Source organism: Didymella exigua (genome assembly GCF_010094145.1).
Source record: "Didymella exigua CBS 183.55 unplaced genomic scaffold M421scaffold_1, whole genome shotgun sequence".
In the NCBI taxonomy this organism is placed as follows: domain Eukaryota; kingdom Fungi; phylum Ascomycota; class Dothideomycetes; order Pleosporales; family Didymellaceae; genus Didymella; species Didymella exigua.
In genome coordinates, this window is record NW_022984775.1 from 1,527,840 (window position 1) to 1,544,994 (window position 17,155).

Consider the following 17,155-nt stretch of genomic DNA (forward strand, 5'->3'; position numbering starts at 1 on the left):
AAGAATCAGTCCCAGGCAAATGGTTGTGCTGACCAAATCGCTGATATCACTATACCGGTGAGTCTAAAGAGTCTGGATGTACAAGGGACGCAATTGCATCGGTGTTACATCGCAAAGTGTTGGAACCGCCCACAGGTTAAATTATGTTTCGCCGTGTCCGACGACGTGCGCAGCTACTGTACTGCAAACCGACGACTGCCTACTTGAGAGCACTTGAGCCGATCTTATTGCCCTACGTTTTGAGTGCTTCTACTTCCCCAGCTGTCGGGTTGTGGCTGCTTCGTCTTGAGCGTGTTCGTGATTGCCCCCACTTATACTTGTAGCTTCCCTGGCTGTCACGGCCAAGCAGGACGTTGCATCCCGATGCTGCCCACAACGATCCTACCTATCAGACGGCCCGCACAACAAGGATCTTAAACGGCACGGCCCTACCCGTGCAGGCGCCGACCAGGCACGAAAGCTTGGATTCCACCTCCGCAGGTACACTACTGGACGCCAACTTCTTGCCGCACTTCACCGCTCGCTCCGTCGACTGCGCCCTCTTCATCATTCATCTTGCATACCGATACTTTCGATATCTTACATCTGGCTTGCCACCAATGCGATCCGATTTGAAGCGCCTCCCCAGACCAACCTCAACACTGCCGTACCCCGGACGTGTCCACGATACCGATCGCATGCGAGCATGGATTGCGATGAGGAGGTTCAGTGACCAATATGGCAGCCTCTTCGCCTTGACTCTTGGTGGTGAGACTCACACATGGATTGGAAGAGAAGGCGTCGCCCAGGACCTACTAATTGAGAATCGCTGCGATTTCATCCACCAGAGCAGATCCGGGAGCAAATCCTGATCTCGCACAAGGCTATAAGTACCTACCTATGCTTGGCTACACGGAGGTGTTCCATCGCTAGAAGAGATTTGCGTATAGTATGATGACGCGCAACGTCGCTAATAACTAAAACGGATACATTGACGAAGAAACGAGGCGTCTCATGCGCAAGCTGGCCGACAAACCCGAACATCGGTGGATGGCGTTCATATTTACTGCGCACGCATAAGCTCAGGACTGGGGTACGGATTTCTAGACAGTGCGCGAACACATGTAAGACATGCTGGGAATTTCATCCATCAAATTGGACCTTCTCGTCCGGCTCCCAATTCGGCGCCATTTGTCGCACGCGCACCTGAGTGACTCGTGCCAGGAACCAAGGGAGTGAGGACTCGCCAGGAGCCAGAAGCAGAGCTGTGGACCAAATCATTTGATAGAAACAAGGGACAGGATGCTCAAGAGGTGTGTGCAAGGACCTACGTCGGTGCCAGCCTGGAGGCCAAAGCAAGTGGCAAGAACAAGGGTCAATTGTTTGAGCATGAGGAGGATGCCAAATGTGCGGTGGGTATGCTCTGCACCATAGCTGTGTTTACCATTGCCGGGCCTGCGGCGCTATATCTCATGGCGATGATTCTACATTCTGAATAGCAGATCAGAGTTCGCGCACAGATTGATGAGGTCGTCGACGACGAGATAGTGGAGCTGAAGCATAGCTCGCAGCTACCCATGCTTCGCGCCGCGATCAAAGTGCGCGTGAGGTGGAAGTCCACAGTGCCGCGTGGTAAGTCAATCGCACCGCATTGCAACATCGTGCAGCCTTTTCACTAGAACTGCAGGTGCACCTCATTTGTAGCAGGATACTACAAAGTTCGATGGCTACCACTTCCCAAAGTGTGCTGTGGTTCATGCCCCGGACGTCGCTCTGTTCCAAGATCCCAGCGCTACGTCGACCCAGAAGTGTAAAATCTGGACTGGTGACTTGAGGTAAGCTGGAACTTCAGAGCTCATCTGACCGAGCACTCGCGGTTGAAAGAGCATCACATATTTGGCCGAGGGAAGCGAGTGTGCCCAGCACAAGATCTGGTCGAAGCTGAGCTGTTGGTCATGTCTGGTATCTTCTCAGGTTCTTCACACTCGAGTCAGCCGTGGATGACACGGGCGAAACATGGGTGGACCCAGAGAAGTGGACTTATTGGCGGACCTCTGCCCTCAATTGCGAGATCAATGTCAAGAGCGGGGAGGAGCTGTGCAAGACCGGGAACTCCGACTAGACTGCGTCTGCGAGCTAGTTGGCTCCTGTTGTTGGCTGACCTGCCTCCTCATCAGAGGCACGCAGCGTACTGGAACACGTTGACGGTCATGTGTTCTGTGGAAGAAGAATGTCGAATAAGGCTGAAGATGGAACTCGCACGGCTGGTGCTGGTTCGAGTATTGGGCCCAAAGACCTGCGCAAGTTGTATGCATTCCAAGGCCAGCAGCACCCACTCACGAGAAAATGATGAATGAAGGACATGCACCAAATGTTTGCTAGGGAGATGTCAAGCGCATGTGGTGCTTTCCGTTTCTTCGATGGGCGTTGACTGCATGAGGCCCCTGCCGCCGAGCTGTAGCTCAAGGGAGTGGGATGCCCTAGGCTTGGAGGAATCAGCGATCGCTTCATCGTTCAGATCAAAAGGCAGCAAGACCACTAAGGGTTGCTCCAACGCGCAGCCGAACAGATGATCAACCATGTCCGTGTGTCAGCATTTTCTGCGGTCCGATAGGACATGCCATGGTATCCTTGTGCCAATTGCCGCGCTCAACGCCTAGCTGCGAGACTTGTGTGACTCAATGCATGGGAGGTATAGTCGCAGGGTTGGTGTCTTTCGACATGTCTGGCTGTGTTCGATGACCATCACAGAAACCGTCGATGCGGCGTACTGCGAGCGTTGCGGCTGACTTGAAGGCGTGAGGTTGAAAGAAGTGTCGTGGCAACTTGCTATGAGCATAGTGTTTTGGTTTGAGTGATTTCCAGTGACGAAATTGATGTGTAGGTGAGTGTGTGGTTCGGGGTCGAATTCGAGCTCTGCAGTCCGAAAGCTATGCGTGAGCATCCCGACACATAGAACGCGTTCAGGTAGTGTTCTGAGGCAATTGCATCGGGAAATGCAAAGGGTAACGGCCGTGGCGAAGAGGAAGGGTTCATTTCGAAAATTAGGAAGAAAAGAAGAGGGTGGTGCGAGAGTGAAATTTCAAGACATGTCATACCGACATACCTGCATTGATCCGCGGCCTTGGATCCCGTAGCAAATGTGTTACAGGTAAGAAGCGGCAAAGTATAGACCATAGCTGCATCCCAAATTAGGCTGCTTATATGAGGTTGGTTCACTACGATAAAATGTCACTTACCTACTTAGTTGCCTACTTGTGTTGGCTTGCGATGAATGCGTGTGAAGAGCGATCTGCGTTCGCGCAACGAGCGAAAAATAATACGTGCCCTTGCGTAGTAGAGATGAGATTAGCATTCTGACCCTTCATCGACCGAGACCCACAACAGTCGGTGAAAAATGCGAGTAGGGTGAGCACTAATCTCGAAAAGCGACGTCGGGGGCACCTTGCAGATCGCAAGGGTACCGGTAATTAAGGTATCCGTTTCAAGCAGCAGAGTAACGGCGGAGGGTTCTCGGTATCGGCATCCACCAACTTTGGAGGTACCGTAGATGTTACTTACCGGGGATTGTGAAGGAGCGGCAGGTCTACCTCTTTCAGCTGGGCGGTCACTATACACTGTACTTCGGGTAGTGCCAACGATCCGAATCTATCCGCGCCCGTCGTGACGGCTCTGCGAAGACCCCCAAGGTTGTGTACGCCTCCACAGGAGTGCATAAAGAGGTCCTGTAGCCAGGAGCGATTCATGGTAAATACTTCAGCAGTATTTCTCTGCAGAGCATGGGCTGATAGTTCAACCAAGAGGTATCTAGTCGGGATAGAGCGTTGGCGCCACGGAGGTATGTGTTTGGCCAAAGTACTAGCCGACTAGATCTGGAACATTGACTCGGCGGACGAATTGCTACGTGCAATAAAATCCGTGCCTCCACGGCTTACGCTTGTCTTGCAATCCCACTGTAGAATACATATCACTGTCATGCTTGGAGGGCCGCATGATGTGGTTAATTGTTCGAGAAGCATCGAGATTCTTCTCTTTACAGCCTCTTCCAAGCACGAGGCCCTCTATCACTGACACCGGAAATGCCTTCTGCGTCCGTCTCTTCCTCCGTATCGGTTGACACCAGCAACTGTCGCATTGTTGTCCTAGCCGCTTGTCGTTGCCTGCCACTAGTACTTAATAGGAGGAGCTTCCGCACACGGAGTGCGGCTCAGCAAATTCAACTGTTGCGATGCGGCTGAAGGTGAGGCTCTCACTTAGCTAATTCTGGCCTAAGATTCGTAACTTTCGTCATAATGAACTCCACGTGAGTAATTCCACTAATGAAAGCGAGGAGCTAAGAATTGTGGCACCACTAAGCTCGGTCGCCACAAAGCTTACTGCGGAGCCCCATGGGCGAAACAGGATCAACTCCATTTTGTTCCCGGTCCCGAGCCGTGTGTATCGACCATCACTACCTCGTTCTTACATGTTTTTTCTGGTAGAGCATCGCTTGTCAGCAATCTGCCCACCGGAAAGGCCGGTAGTTAGGACTCGGACCCTCTTGCACGAAACCTCGGCATTTTTTCGCGATGGTACTCAGCGCATGCGTTACCCACGGGGGTAGGTGGGGATACCCCGTGCGGGCAATTCGCTATCACCCCGATGTTCTAATGTGGATACTCTCGTAGCGCTCATGAAAAGTGGACTTGGTACGGGGATCAAGTGTATGTGTATTTAACTGTTGGTGTCGCCAGCTCGGCTTCTGTTCTCATCAGCATCAAAGATCCAGCAAAGATGTCGGCCAGCATCAACGAGAAAAAGTTCGATCCTGAGCTCAATGCGCAGGGCGTCGCCCATCATGAGACTCTCAGCGACAAAGAACTTCTGCAAGCGTCCTACGAGGCCGAGACTCGCGAGAATGAGATGGGCGTCTGGGAGGCTGTGAAGGACCATCCTATGGCTTGCTTCTGGGCATTCGTCTTCTGCTTTACCATTGTGAGTCTGGCCGTCTTCTGAACAGAACCGCCGCTGACAGAACCAGGTCATGGAGTCTTTCGATATGTTCCTCAACGGTAACTTCGTCGCCCTGACCGCTTTCAAGCAGAGATACGGATCTCTGCTTGCCGACGGAACAACCAGAGCCATCTCGACCAAGTGGCAGAGCTCTCTCTTCCAGGCCGGTCAATGCGGCGCTTTCGTTGGTGTCTTCCTCGCTGGCCCCATCACCAACCGCGTCGGGTACAAAAACTGCACACTCCTTGCTTTGGTCATCATGATCTTGACCATCTTCATCTCTTTCTTCGCCAACTCACTTGAAGTGCTGGTCATTGGTCAGGCTTTCGAGGGTGTACCCTGGGGCATGTTCATCGCGAACTCTCCGGCCTACGCTTCCGAGGTCGTACCTGTTGCGCTTCGTGGTGTTTGTACCGCGACCCTCCAGATGTCGTGGTCCATCGGAAGTATCATTGTTGCTGCCGCGTGTTTGGGATTCAATGGCCGCATGGATGAGTGGGCGTGGCGCGGACCGCTTGCGTTGCAATGGATCTTCCCTCTCCCCCTGCTGGTTCTCATCTTCTTTGCCCCCGAGTCGCCTTGGTGGCTCGTTCGAAACGGCAAGAAGGAGCAGGCTCTGAGGTCGATCAAGCGTCTCGGTAGCAGGAACGGCACCCAAGCATCCGCCGATGAGACACTTGCCATGATTGAGCGCACGGTTGAGATCGAAGCCCATCTCGGCGGAGACCCCTCGCTCCTCGACCTCATCAAGGGCGTCGACCTTAGGCGAACCCTCATCACCTGTCTGATCTACGCGTCCCAGAACTTCGCTGGTAATCTGATTGCCAACCAAGCCACCTTCTTCTTCGAGCAGGCTGGCATGTCAACCGATTTCTCTTTCAAACTAAACCTCATTAACTCATGCCTTCAGCTGGTTGCCAACGCTCTATCGTGGCCTCTCAGCGCTTGGTTCGGCCGACGAACAATCTTCCTCGGAGGTGCTCTCGTCAACATGATTCTCCTCATCATCCTCGGTATCTGCGCTACTATCACGCAGAGTGTCTCGACCAACTACGCGCAGGCCTGCCTTGGCGTGATCATCTCCTTCGTCTTCGCTGGCTCCCTGGGACCCATCTCGTACTCCATCATTGCCGAGACATCCTCCATCCGCCTGCGGCCCCTCTCCACCGGCGTCGGTCGTGCTGCTTACTACGTCGCCGAGATCCCCATGATCTACCTCGCTTCGCAGATGCTGAACCCCACCGGGTGGAACATGGCGGGAAAGTGCGGATACGTGTGGGGAGGTACTGCTTTTGTCTGCCTGGTGTCCGCGTACTTCGGTCTTCCTGAGATGAAGGGCCGCTCTTACCGCGAGCTCGATATTCTCTTCAAGCGCAAGGTTCCTGCCCGGAAGTTCAAGTCGACTATCATTTCTGTCGACGAGAACGAGTAAGCTTCGTCGTGCTAGAGGCAAAGGTCTTGGGAAATTTCCCGCTTTATCCGCCAGTATCACGGCTTCGAGCATATAGCATCAGTCTTACGAATGAACAACTTGCTGAAACACTTTCGTCCTAGAATCCAACTTTGACTTATCTTCGTATAACTCACTCTTTGACCCGTGTGCAGCCTTCGGACGGTGGGACACGTGGGCTGCAGCCTATGCGTCGGAGGTCTCGGAGGCAATCAATGATCTTCAATAATTGTCTCACAGCGCGTGAGGCCCCAGCAGGTTGCGACGGTTCCAGGTTATTTCTGCTGACTGTTTCTGCTGCCCGAGAGGCGACTTCTCCCTACAGTCCGTATACATCAGCGCTGCCCGACCTCTAAAACCGACTTCAGTGCTGCTGAGTGGAGACAGTGGCTGGCTGGACGATATATGGAGCTCAAGGAATATGGACGAGCTTATGGCAAAAAAGGAGACCAATATTGCTGGGGATGAGCTGGAGATGCGGACACTATTCAATGCTGGAAGCCTGTAGAGTCAGAAGGAGAAAATGACTTCAAGGGATGCGGCAGCAAGAGCTATGACGAATCTCTCTGGCTACGACCGCCGAGTCCGCGGGAAGGAAAGCTGGAGGACAGACGGGCGCGCTATTAGCGTTCCCCGACAATGCCGGGCATGATCGCCCTCGTTATTCAGTATAGGCCTGGGAGTGGTCAACAAACGTAGATCAGCCGTTGATGATTGCAGTGATTGCAAGTCGGTCATGAATCGCAAGTCAGTCATGAGCCCCCCCTCGGTCGTCCTTGGCACATTCATCCGATGCGTCGACAATAATGTACGAGGTCGTCGAAGCGGCCAGAATGTCTCGAAGAGTGTTCGCAACTTGTCTTAGCGAAGTCTTCGTACCACCGGCCGAATGTCGCTCGTATACTTGTGACTAATCAACGACAATGGCCGCAATCGTGGTTTTGCCGGCGCCAGGTAAACCTGTGCAGTGAAGATATCTTCCCGATTCTCCGAGCCATGTCTTCACTTCAGCGGCATCCAAGAACCAATCTCCGGTTCCTTCCTATCGTCGGGAGATGATTTCTGACTGCTGTGCAGGGAGACTGGTAGTTGAAAGTCAGTCCAGGACCTTCTGTCGAATGTCAATGTTCTGATTCTGTTGCAGTGCCCCGACGCGACTCTGGATGATGGGCAGCTGGCCTCGAATGAAGCTAGTTCACAAGCTTCGCCATCCGATTGTCATGCCAAGCTTGCACGCGCAGGTCCCTGAGGCTGCCGAACTCGCGCAGTCATTCTACGATACTGTAGAGTCGCTCTGTCAATGCACATATGCGAGGAGGGCGACAACGATAATGGCGATGGTGTCGTTGACGGTTGGTGTCTTTGATATCTCGGCGCCGCTGGGCGTTCGAAGCACCTTCCGCTTTGCGCAAGAGGAACAACAACGGGGCACTTGCCCAATTCAACGTGTTCCCGGTATCGTCAACCACGATAGCAAGTTGTGAGAGAGCTGGGTTACACGTGCTGACATTCAATTTTATTGCAGCGGCTGCGGGAATTATCATTATTGCAGTTCGTTCGAGGTCGCTGTCCGGTGGTTCCAACTTCCAAGTTCGAGGTCCCTGTGCAAATCCAAGCGCACTCCACAGCAACGCAAGGGGCGCCGGCCAAGCCGTGAGGCTCTTCTGCACACGTTTTTGACAACTCAGCTCTCCTCGCCGGCTGGACCGCAAGCAGCTGGCGGACTCTAGCCTCGTTTTTCGAAGGTGTACAGGTTCGTGGTCCAGATGCGGCGTCATGTGCAAGGGCGCAGTCGCTGCTAGCTTCGGCGCCTCGGGCACCCAGTGACCTCAGCACCCGCCAACCATGGATCCGGTTCCTTCCACCGACGTATGGCCCGGCTTGCGAGATCCAATACTCACTACTTGCCCTGCCACCTTCTTGCTTTCTTCAGTCCGGCCGCTGATCAGACGGCGAATTGACTGCCGGTGTTGCACTTGAACGGTGTGGTGGCTCCAATGTGTTCGCCGTGAACGATCATCCCGTCTCCTGGTCTCCCACTGTCGTCACTCCTTTGTCCCTGGCCGCTTGCCGCTTGCCGCCCAACAACGAACAGCTTCGCGGCGTCGCCAACCGCCCCCGAAACTCGAAGGTCGAAACAGCAGGGCGCACTGGAATGCCTTCTGACTAGACGACATTAATAACGACACAATGGCCGAGTACGCGTATGTGGGCCTCGTCCGCGTCCAGACGCTTACTGATGTACAGCAGATTCGTACACACGGGTGCGCCATGGGTCCAGCACGGCTCCGGCAGCATGACACCCTCGCGCCTGCGGTCGCTGAGCCCCATGCCCGCGAAAAAGGAGGTCACCAGGTCCATCTCGACGCCACATCTCGCCAAAGCCGCCAGTGAGAGCGACGGCATGAACACGATCCCCGACCCTCGCACCCCCACGCCGCAACCCCCAGTCTCGCGCCACAACTCGACGGACTCGCACCCAGACCTCAGCCAGGAAGTCTCGACGCTCAGCACCAAGCTCATCAACGCGATCAACCACTCGACGATGCTCGACGACTCGCTGCAGCAGACGCGCCATGAGCTGGAAGCGGCGAAGAAGCGCCTCGAGCAGCTGGAGGTGCAGGTGAGGAACCACGAGCAGAAAGTCGCAAAAGGGCTGCTGGTCGAAAAGGTCGTCTACGAGAAGATGGAGCGCCAGATGTCGACAGAGCTGCAGGAAGAACGCAAGCGCCGCGCAGAGGCCGAGAGGCTGAAGCGCAACACAGACAGCGAGGTGGAGCAGCTGACAGCAGCGCTGTTCGAGGAAGCCAATGTGGTGGGTCCAGCAGTATTCGACGTACAAGAGACATGCTAATCCCGAGTAGATGGTCGCGGCAGCTCGCAAGGAGACTGAAGCTTCTGACAAGCGCGGCGAGCAGCTGAAGCAGCAGCTCAGCGACGCCGAAGTGCTGCAGCACTCACTGCAGGAGCAACTGCACGACCTGAAGGGCGTCATGGAGAAGATGAGCTCACACAGCGGCGACGACGAAAGCAACATCCTCGGGACTACAACGGCACCTTCGACGCCTGGCATCACTCCTGCCGACAAGATGACGAAGCTGCTTGAAGCCACCAACCTGACGCCTAACACGCCAGGCTCTGAGGAGTTTACCCCTGATCACCCGCTGCACTTTTCACACCTCATCCACCCCGTCCTGCGGTCTGACTTGACGGCTTTTGACGAGTTCCAAGCCATGCTCCGGACGGTCCCTCGCTCTGCGTCGTCGAGCCGTGTGTCGAGCGGCAACTACAGCAGTCTGAATGTGCTGGGCCTGGGTTCACTGACAAACAGCTCGACAACGTCGCTACCGTCCTCGATCAAACCTCCCATGCACGGCAACAACTCGCCCCGAGATGCGGTAGCCGGCCAAACCTTGACGAACCTAAAGGACGAGAAGTTCTACAAGCGCGCGCTGGCCGAGGACATTGAGCCTACACTGCGACTGGACATGGCGCCAGGTCTTTCGTGGATGGCGCGCCGCACAGTGGTCAGCAGCATTACAGCGGGCTCACTCGTAGTGGAGCCGAACCCAGCGACCAACTCGAGGTTTCGCGCGCCGGTGCTGCCCTGCTCGCTGTGTGGGGAGACGCGCACGGACGAGAAATACGCCAGGAAGTACCGGTTCAAGACGGCAGACAACGAAGACTCGCAGAGATACCCTCTGTGCGACTGGTGCCTCGGACGGGTGCGCGCAACGTGCGACTTTATTGGGTTCCTGCGGATGATTGCGGCAGGGCACTGGCGGGCGGAGACGGACGCGGAGAAGAAGAATGCGTGGGAGGAAAGCGTGCGGCTGCGCGAGCGCATGTTCTGGAACCGCATCGGCGGTGGCGTGGTGCCGGCGTTTGTCCCGATGCGCGACAGCCCACGCAGTGCGACATTTGCCAGCAGCGACAAGGCGCGGCGCAGCGAGGAGTCGACGCAGTCGCTGGAGATGGCCGCGGACGGGCCGCGGAGCGAAGACGACCCGTTCCAGGCCGCGGGCGGCGACAGGCAGAAGCGCGTGTCGATTGGCAACACGGTCCTCTCGCCGGAGATGCAGGAGATGCTCACCGAAGACGAGGAGATGCACATGGAGCTCATGGTGCAGACACAGCTGCAGGCCGAGGCGCGCAGATCGCTCGAAACCACGCCCGCGACGGGCAAGGTTACACTGCAGCGGTCGCAGTCGCATTCGAACCCGCCGGCCACGCCGCCGCGCAAGAAGGAAGAGCGCCTGAGTCTGAAGATCCCCGGGGGGTTTGAGTGATTTGTCCATGCTGTTTTGACGCATTTGTTGTCTAGCATTTCTACGGGCGCGCGAAACGAAACGCCGTCTTTTTGTCTTTTTTTTTTTTTGTTTTTTTTTTCTTTTTTTCTTTTTTCCTTGTTTGTGTTGTTTTGCTTGGTTGGTGTGCATCGCAATGGGACTACTGGGAATACCATGGGTGTTTGGCGTCGCTGTTGCACCATTGCCTTTCGCACATGGCACACTGGGTTGGGTATCATTTAGAGCTATCTACAAAGTATGGCTATCCTTTTTCGTCATCGTCTTCATCCGCGTGCGAGCAGTGTTGATGCGTGCGAGCGGTGTTGATGTGTGCGAGCAGTGTTGATGCGTGCGAGCGGTGTTGATGTGTGCGAGCAGTGTTGATGTGTGCGAGCAGTGTTGATGCGTGCGAGCAGTGTTGATGCGTGCGAGCAGTGTCGATGTGTGCGAGCGGTGTTGATGCGTGCTTCACTTCTTCCCCCTTCCTTTGGCTGGCGCTTTCGCCCGCGTCGCCGAGGAGCGCGTCGCGCGCGCCGGTGTGTCTTGCTGGGGCGGGGCGGTGGGGCTGGCTGTGTCGGCGGCGGGTTTTGCGCTCTTGGACGGCCGGCCGCGCTTCTTCTTGGTGGCTGCGGCGTCGGAGGTCGGGAGGTCGACTGCGGGTTTCCCGCCCTTCCTCCCGCGCTTCGGCGCCGGGGGCGGTGTGTCGGCGTCGGCCTCGTCGTCGTCGTCGTCGCGCTCTTCCCGCTCGGCCTCGCCCTCTGCAGTCTCATCCTCTGCAGTCTCGCCCTCTGCAGTCTCGCCCACTGCAACCTCACCCACTGCAACCTCACCCCCTGCAGTCTCGCCCTTGAGCTTCTTGCTGTTCGTCCTGTCCCCCTCCCCCCCCTCCACACCGCGCTTCTTCGTCGCATCCCCCTCGCCATCGCTAAACGTCCTATTCACCAGCTCCCTCGCCTTTAGCAGCGCGCGCTCCTTCTCCCCCGCCATCCGCGCGCGCCGCATCTCGTCGTACCGCTCATTCCCGCCCAGTCCGTGTCGTATAAAGCGCTGCGCAGCGCCGACGTCCAGACGCGCCCGTGCATCTTTCTGGGCGCGGTCCGCGAGGAAATCCTCCGCGGCCTTGATCTTGCCAAAGTACGTCTTGAGTCGCGCGAGCTCGGGGAATATCGCGTGTGCTTTTGCGTCGATCCCGGAGGCCTGCAGGGTGCTGAAGAGGAGCGACTCGATCGCGTACGCGAAGAGGACGTATAGCTTTGCTTTCTCTAGCACGGGCAGGGAGCCGCTGGTTTTGGCGAGTGTGTGTGGGGGGAGAAGTGGCGATAGGGTGCTGCGCAGCTCGTCAATGTTGACTTGCAGGTCTTCGACTAGGTCGGGGAGGTCGATTTGCGGGTCCATTTTTGCGCGACTGCTGTGGGGGAGTGGTGCAGCGGGGAAGTAGTGCAGTCGTGCAGTGGGGAAGTAGTGCAGTGGTGCAGTGATGAAGTGGTGCACTCGTGCAGTGATACAGTGATACAGTGATGCAGTGTCAAGGGCGAGAGTCTTTGCCGCGACAAAAAGTCAAGGGCCGCGGTTCAGCCGGCCAACTTGGCTTCACCTCGGCGGCGATGAGCGCATCGCTCGAGTGCCACTCCACCGTGATTCTCGACTGCCTCTCCATTTCGATACTCGACTGTCCTCCATTTCGACATTTGACTGCCCTCCATTTGACATTTGACTGGACTGCCTCCAACTCGACACTCGACTGCCGGCCGCATCCCAGCAGGTCCATGTTGCTGTAAACGCCAAGCTGTCTTTCTCCGTCGCCCTCTTCATACCCAGGCTGCGGCCTCGACGGCCGCCCCGCCTGCCGCACACGCGCCCCCGATGCAGACCCGATAGCCACGGCCCCAGCCGCGCGGCGACGATGCAGCGGCGGGCGTTTGGCGCGAGCTGCACGAAGCGGGACGAGGCGGCCGCGACCCGACAGCAGGCCTCGTCGACGGCGACGGCGACGGCAGCGCCGCCCGCGCTGGCCCGCGCCGCCGACTTTTATCGCGCCCAGCCTGTGCTCGACCGCCGCGTGCACATGATCGGCGTCGGCAACGTCGGCAGCTTCGTCGCGCATGCGATCCGCGGCATCCCCAACCCGCCGCCCGTCACGCTGCTGTTCCCGAGCTGGGACCGCCTCAACGCCTGGCGCGACTCGGAGCAGCGACTGGCGCTCGTGACCGACGGCGACACGGAGCTGCGGTCCGGCTACGACGCCGAGCTGGCCATTCCGCGCATCCGCTACCACGGCAAGGAGGTCGGCCTGACGCGTCCCGCTGACGCCGACGGCGCCATGCTCGAGGGCGAGTCGGCCGCGCCCATCAGCTCGCTGGTCGTGTGCTCCAAGGCCCCCGTGGTGCTGCAGGCGCTGTCGGCCGTCAAGCACCGCCTGAGCCGGGACTCGGTCGTGCTGTTCCTGCAAAACGGCATGGGCGTCGTCGACCAGGTCTCGCGCGACCTGTTCCCCGACCCCGAGACGCGCCCGCACTACATGGTCGGCATCAACAGCCACGGCATGCACGCGGCGCCCGACGCCCCCTTCACCACCGTCCACGCGGGCTTCGGCACCATGGCCCTCGGCATCCTCCCCCACGAGCGCGACCGCGACCCCAGCTCTCCGTACGCCCCGCGCTCCAAGATCCGCCCCCACCGCCAGGCAGCGCAGCGCCAGGCAGCGCAGCACTCGCCCAGCCCTCGCGGCACGCAGGACGACGACGTCGCGCTCCCGACGTCGGCCTCGGTCCCCTGGACCCCGAACGAGCGCTACCTGCTGCGCACGCTGCTGCGCACGCCCGCGCTCGCCGCGACCGCATTCAGCCCGCCGGACCTGCTGCAGATGCAGCTCGAGAAGCTCGCGGTGAACTGCGTCATCAACCCGCTGACGGCGCTGCTGGACGCGCGCAACGGCGCCCTGCTGTACAACTACGCGCTCACCCGCACCATGCGGCTGCTGCTCGCCGAGATCAGCCTCGTCGTGCGCAGCCTGCCCGAGCTGCAGTACATTCCCAACGTCGCCGCGCGCTTCGACCCGGGACGTCTCGAGACGCTGGTTGTCAGCGTCGCGCAGAAGACTGCTGCCAACGTCAGTAGCATGTTGGCTGATTCTCGCGCTGGCAGGCAGACGGAGATGGACTTTCTCAACGGCTGGGTCGTGCGCAGGGGGGAGGAGCTGGGGATCCGGTGCAGTTTGAACTATCTGCTTACGCAGCTGGTCAAGGGGAAGGCGCAGATGATTGATCTTGAGATTGGCGACGGCGTGCCGTTTGTCGATGGCGGAGGCAGGGGGGGGGGGGGGGGGGGGGGGGGGGGGGGGGGGGGGGGGGGGGGGAGGGGGAGAGGGACGCAGGCCTGCAAGTGAAGAGCGGTGTTGCAGGGAGAGAGACGAAGAAAGAGAGGCTGGGGGATGGCGTAGAGAGCACGCAGGGCAAGGCGAAGCTGTAACCGCTTCTTGAGTGTGGAATCTCAGTCTTCTTCGACATCCCGAGCGCGCAGAAACGGCCTTTGGAGTGTCTTCTCACGCCTTGACCGTCTGTCTGTGGATTCTTGTAAATCAACTTCGCATTGGCATGTGCAATTAACCTTGCTCCTGAAGCGTACCTAGATGCCCAAATCGCTCACCGGTGCCGCTCAGTCGTAGCTCAGTCGCTGCTCAGTCGCAGCTCAGTCACGTGCGCGCCTACCGCCAAAGTGTGAAACCGCCGCACTAGGGCCGAGATGCAACATGACGTCACTCATCTCGACGCCACGGCGCGAACCGACTTTTTCCCGCACGACGATCACGTCCACACGCCACACCGCTTGACAAATCACAGGCCTCGAAACCCCGCGGCGCCGGAACTTGGTCTCCCCCCGAGCGACCGACGTCCCGCCACCAGTGCTCGAGTTCCCACTACCAGTGCTCGAAGTTCCACTACCAGTGTTCAAAGTTCCACTACCAGTGCCCAAATTTTTCCACTACCAGTGCCCAAATTTTTCTACTACCAGTGCCCAAATTCTTCCACTACCAGTGCAAAGACGCGTGCGCGGAGTTTTCGTCCTGCGGGAATGCTATTCCCGACCGGTATTCCCAATGGCGAGATCGCCTCAGGCTGGTGGAGGGCTGCGTACTCGCCTCGGTGTTTGGGACATGTACATATACTGACGTAGCTCGTGCGGTCTGGCAATCGTCACCTCGCAATTCCCCAGCCAACGCGTCTTGAACTCGTCCTGAACGCGTCTTGAACTCGTCTCGAACTCGGCTTGAACTCGTCTTGACCTCGTCTTGAACTCGTCTTGAGTTCGTCTTGAGTTCGTCTTGAGCTCGTCTTGAACTCGTCTTGACCTCGTCTTGAACTCGTCTTGAACCCGTCTCAAACTGTGACTGCTCGCGAGTCGATCATGGAGAATGTGCGACGCACAACATCTCGGCGCTCGTCGAGAGCGAGATCGAGGCCGAACAGCCCGCCGCTGCATCGGTTGCTTTCGAGCCACCACCCGGATGACCAGTCGGTGTACCACCACGAAGATGGCGAGGGGGTGCTTGTCAGAGATGATGCGGCGTCGCTTCACAAGACTGAAACGCAGCGCAGGGATGCGGACAAGTCGTCTAGTGACGAGAGCAGCACGACAGAGACGAACAGAGACGAGACAAACAGAGACGAGACGAACAGAGACGAGACGACGTACGCAGAGATTAGGGGCGGCATACCGTACGAGCACGACGTCGAAGCCGGGGCGTCGGAGCTGGAGAAGAAGAAGAGCAGTCGCAGCATCAAGGATCCGAATCTCGCAAGGCACCCTCACGCAATTCCCGCATCGCAAACCACTGACGTCTGTAGGTGACCTGGGACGCGGCCGACGACCCTGCGAATCCCAAGAACTGGTCCATGAAGCGCAAGTGGGCCGCCACCCTCATCGTGTCCTGCTTCACCCTCGTCTCGCCCATCTCCTCGTCCATGATCTCGCCCGCGCTGGCATCGATCAGCGAAGACTTCCGCATCACGAACCAAGTCGAGGCGCAGCTCACGCTCAGCATCTTCGTCCTCGCCTACGCCATCGGCCCGCTGTTCCTCGGCCCGCTGTCGGAGATCTACGGCCGCGTTATTGTGTTGCAGCTGTCGAATCTCTTCTACCTGGCTTGGAATCTGGGATGCGGGTTCGCCCAGACGTCGGCGCAGTTGATGGCTTTTCGGTTTCTGAGCGGGTTGGGTGGGTCTGCGCCGCTGGCTATTGGTGGTGTGAGTGACGCGGTATTCAAGTCGCGTGATGATTACGATTACTAACATCCGCCAGGGCGTCCTCAGCGACTGTTTCCACGCCGAGCAGCGCGGCAAGGCCATCTCCATCTACTCGCTCGCTCCGCTTCTGGGTCCAGCCGTCGGGCCCATTGCCGGCGGCTTCATCGCGCAAAACACGACCTGGCGCTGGTGTTTCTACGCGACCACAATCTTCACCGCCGTCGTGCAGTGCTTCGGCTTCTTCTTCCTGCAGGAAACCTTTGCGCCCAAGCTGCTGGCGTGGAAGCGCGACAAGCTCATCAAAGAGACGGGAAACAAGGACCTGCACACGGAATTCGACAGCCCGGACCGCACGCTAGCGACGACGCTCAAGACCGCAATGCAGCGCCCCTTCATCCTGCTCGGCACCCAGCCCATCCTGCAGGTCCTGGCGTGCTACATGGCCTACCTCTACGGCCTGATGTACCTCATGCTGTCCACGTTCCCGCGGCTGTGGACCGGCGCGTACCGCATGAGCACGGGCACGGCGTCGCTGAACTTCATCTCCATGGGCGTCGGCTTCTTCCTGGGGACGCAGATCACGGCGCCGCTAAACGACATGCTGTACCGCCGGCTCAAGGCGCGCAACGCCGGCGTTGGCAAGCCCGAGTTCAGGGTCCCCATCATGGTGCCCGCGAGCCTGCTTGTGCCCGCGGGCCTGTTCCTGTACGGCTGGAGCGCGCAGGCGGGCGTGCACTGGATCGTGCCGAATATCGGCGCCGCGCTGTTCTGCGCCGGCGTCATCATCGGGTTTCAGTGCATCCAGACGTATCTCGTCGACAGCTACTCGCGGTACGCGGCGAGCGCTATTGCGGCCGCGACGGTGCTGAGGAGTTTGGCCGGGTTTGGGTTTCCGCTGTTTGCGCCGGCCATGTACAATGCGCTGGACTACGGGTGGGGGAATAGTCTGCTGGCGTTTGTGGCGCTGGCGCTGGGTGTTCCAGCGCCTCTTTTGCTGTGGAAGTTTGGCGAAGGGTTGAGGGCGAAGAGTCAGTTTGCTGCTGGCTAGGTCGTCGAGGGCTATGGATCAACTTTGCGCTCTGCATGTGTTGCTGTCATGTACATGTTGTGTAGCACTTGCAACCCGTCACAATCTCTCGAGATTACAAATGCAAATAAACAAGTCCATGTTCACTGTTCTGTTCTGTTCTGTTCGTCGTTCT

General features: G+C 58.0%; 6 protein-coding genes across 6 annotated transcripts; 5 read left to right on the forward strand and 1 right to left on the reverse strand.

The window, feature by feature from the left end:
• The first annotated feature begins 4,435 nt into the window (after positions 1 to 4,435).
• M421DRAFT_415456 (general substrate transporter) lies at positions 4,436 to 6,508 on the forward strand. Its single transcript, XM_033590708.1, has 2 exons — positions 4,436 to 4,953; positions 5,000 to 6,508. Exons 1-2 carry the CDS (start codon positions 4,753 to 4,755, stop codon positions 6,401 to 6,403), a joined length of 1,605 nt encoding a protein of 534 aa, XP_033454671.1. The 5' UTR covers positions 4,436 to 4,752; the 3' UTR covers positions 6,404 to 6,508.
• Positions 6,509 to 8,234: 1,726 nt separating this feature from the next.
• M421DRAFT_415457 (uncharacterized protein) lies at positions 8,235 to 10,799 on the forward strand. Its single transcript, XM_033590709.1, has 3 exons — positions 8,235 to 8,625; positions 8,672 to 9,236; positions 9,286 to 10,799. The coding sequence occupies exons 1-3, from the start codon at positions 8,612 to 8,614 to the stop codon at positions 10,708 to 10,710; spliced, it is 2,004 nt and encodes a 667-aa protein (XP_033454672.1). The 5' UTR covers positions 8,235 to 8,611; the 3' UTR covers positions 10,711 to 10,799.
• M421DRAFT_120973 (uncharacterized protein) lies at positions 10,773 to 11,117 on the forward strand. Its single transcript, XM_033587296.1, has one exon. The coding sequence runs from the start codon at positions 10,865 to 10,867 to the stop codon at positions 11,054 to 11,056; it is 192 nt and encodes a 63-aa protein (XP_033454673.1). The 5' UTR covers positions 10,773 to 10,864; the 3' UTR covers positions 11,057 to 11,117.
• On the reverse strand, positions 10,907 to 12,359 carry M421DRAFT_120793 (uncharacterized protein). The gene is made up of 2 exons (XM_033587294.1): positions 11,115 to 12,359; positions 10,907 to 11,038 (listed from the first exon to the last, which is right to left on the reverse strand). Exon 1 carries the CDS (start codon positions 12,103 to 12,105, stop codon positions 11,179 to 11,181), a length of 927 nt encoding a protein of 308 aa, XP_033454674.1. The 5' UTR covers positions 12,106 to 12,359; the 3' UTR covers positions 10,907 to 11,038; positions 11,115 to 11,178.
• A 254-nt stretch (positions 12,360 to 12,613) lies between these two features.
• Positions 12,614 to 14,095, forward strand: M421DRAFT_50497 (uncharacterized protein; the record flags this gene model as incomplete). The annotated part of the gene is made up of 1 exon (XM_033594835.1): positions 12,614 to 14,095. The coding sequence occupies one exon, from the start codon at positions 12,614 to 12,616 to the stop codon at positions 14,093 to 14,095; it is 1,482 nt and encodes a 493-aa protein (XP_033454675.1).
• A 1,019-nt stretch (positions 14,096 to 15,114) lies between these two features.
• On the forward strand, positions 15,115 to 17,001 carry M421DRAFT_97333 (putative MFS multidrug transporter; the record flags this gene model as incomplete). Its single annotated transcript, XM_033598492.1, has 4 exons — positions 15,115 to 15,252; positions 15,334 to 15,504; positions 15,555 to 15,953; positions 16,009 to 17,001. The coding sequence occupies 4 exons, from the start codon at positions 15,115 to 15,117 to the stop codon at positions 16,999 to 17,001; spliced, it is 1,701 nt and encodes a 566-aa protein (XP_033454676.1).
• Between the last annotated feature and the right edge of the window lie 154 nt (positions 17,002 to 17,155).

What these genes read in the sequence shown, in the direction of transcription:
- M421DRAFT_415456 (XM_033590708.1), top strand. Translation starts at nt 4,753, where the DNA reads ATGTCGGCCAGCATCAACGAGAAAAAGTTCGATCCTGAGCTCAATGCG. An exon ending in TCGTCTTCTGCTTTACCATT is followed by an intron (nt 4,954 to 4,999) that starts GTGAGTCTGGCC and finishes TGACAGAACCAG; the next exon opens with GTCATGGAGTCTTTCGATAT.
- M421DRAFT_120973 (XM_033587296.1), top strand. Translation starts at nt 10,865, where the DNA reads ATGGGACTACTGGGAATACCATGGGTGTTTGGCGTCGCTGTTGCACCA.
- M421DRAFT_120793 (XM_033587294.1), bottom strand. Translation starts at nt 12,105, where the DNA reads ATGGACCCGCAAATCGACCTCCCCGACCTAGTCGAAGACCTGCAAGTC.
- M421DRAFT_415457 (XM_033590709.1), top strand. An exon ending in TGTTCGAGGAAGCCAATGTG is followed by an intron (nt 9,237 to 9,285) that starts GTGGGTCCAGCA and finishes AATCCCGAGTAG; the next exon opens with ATGGTCGCGGCAGCTCGCAA.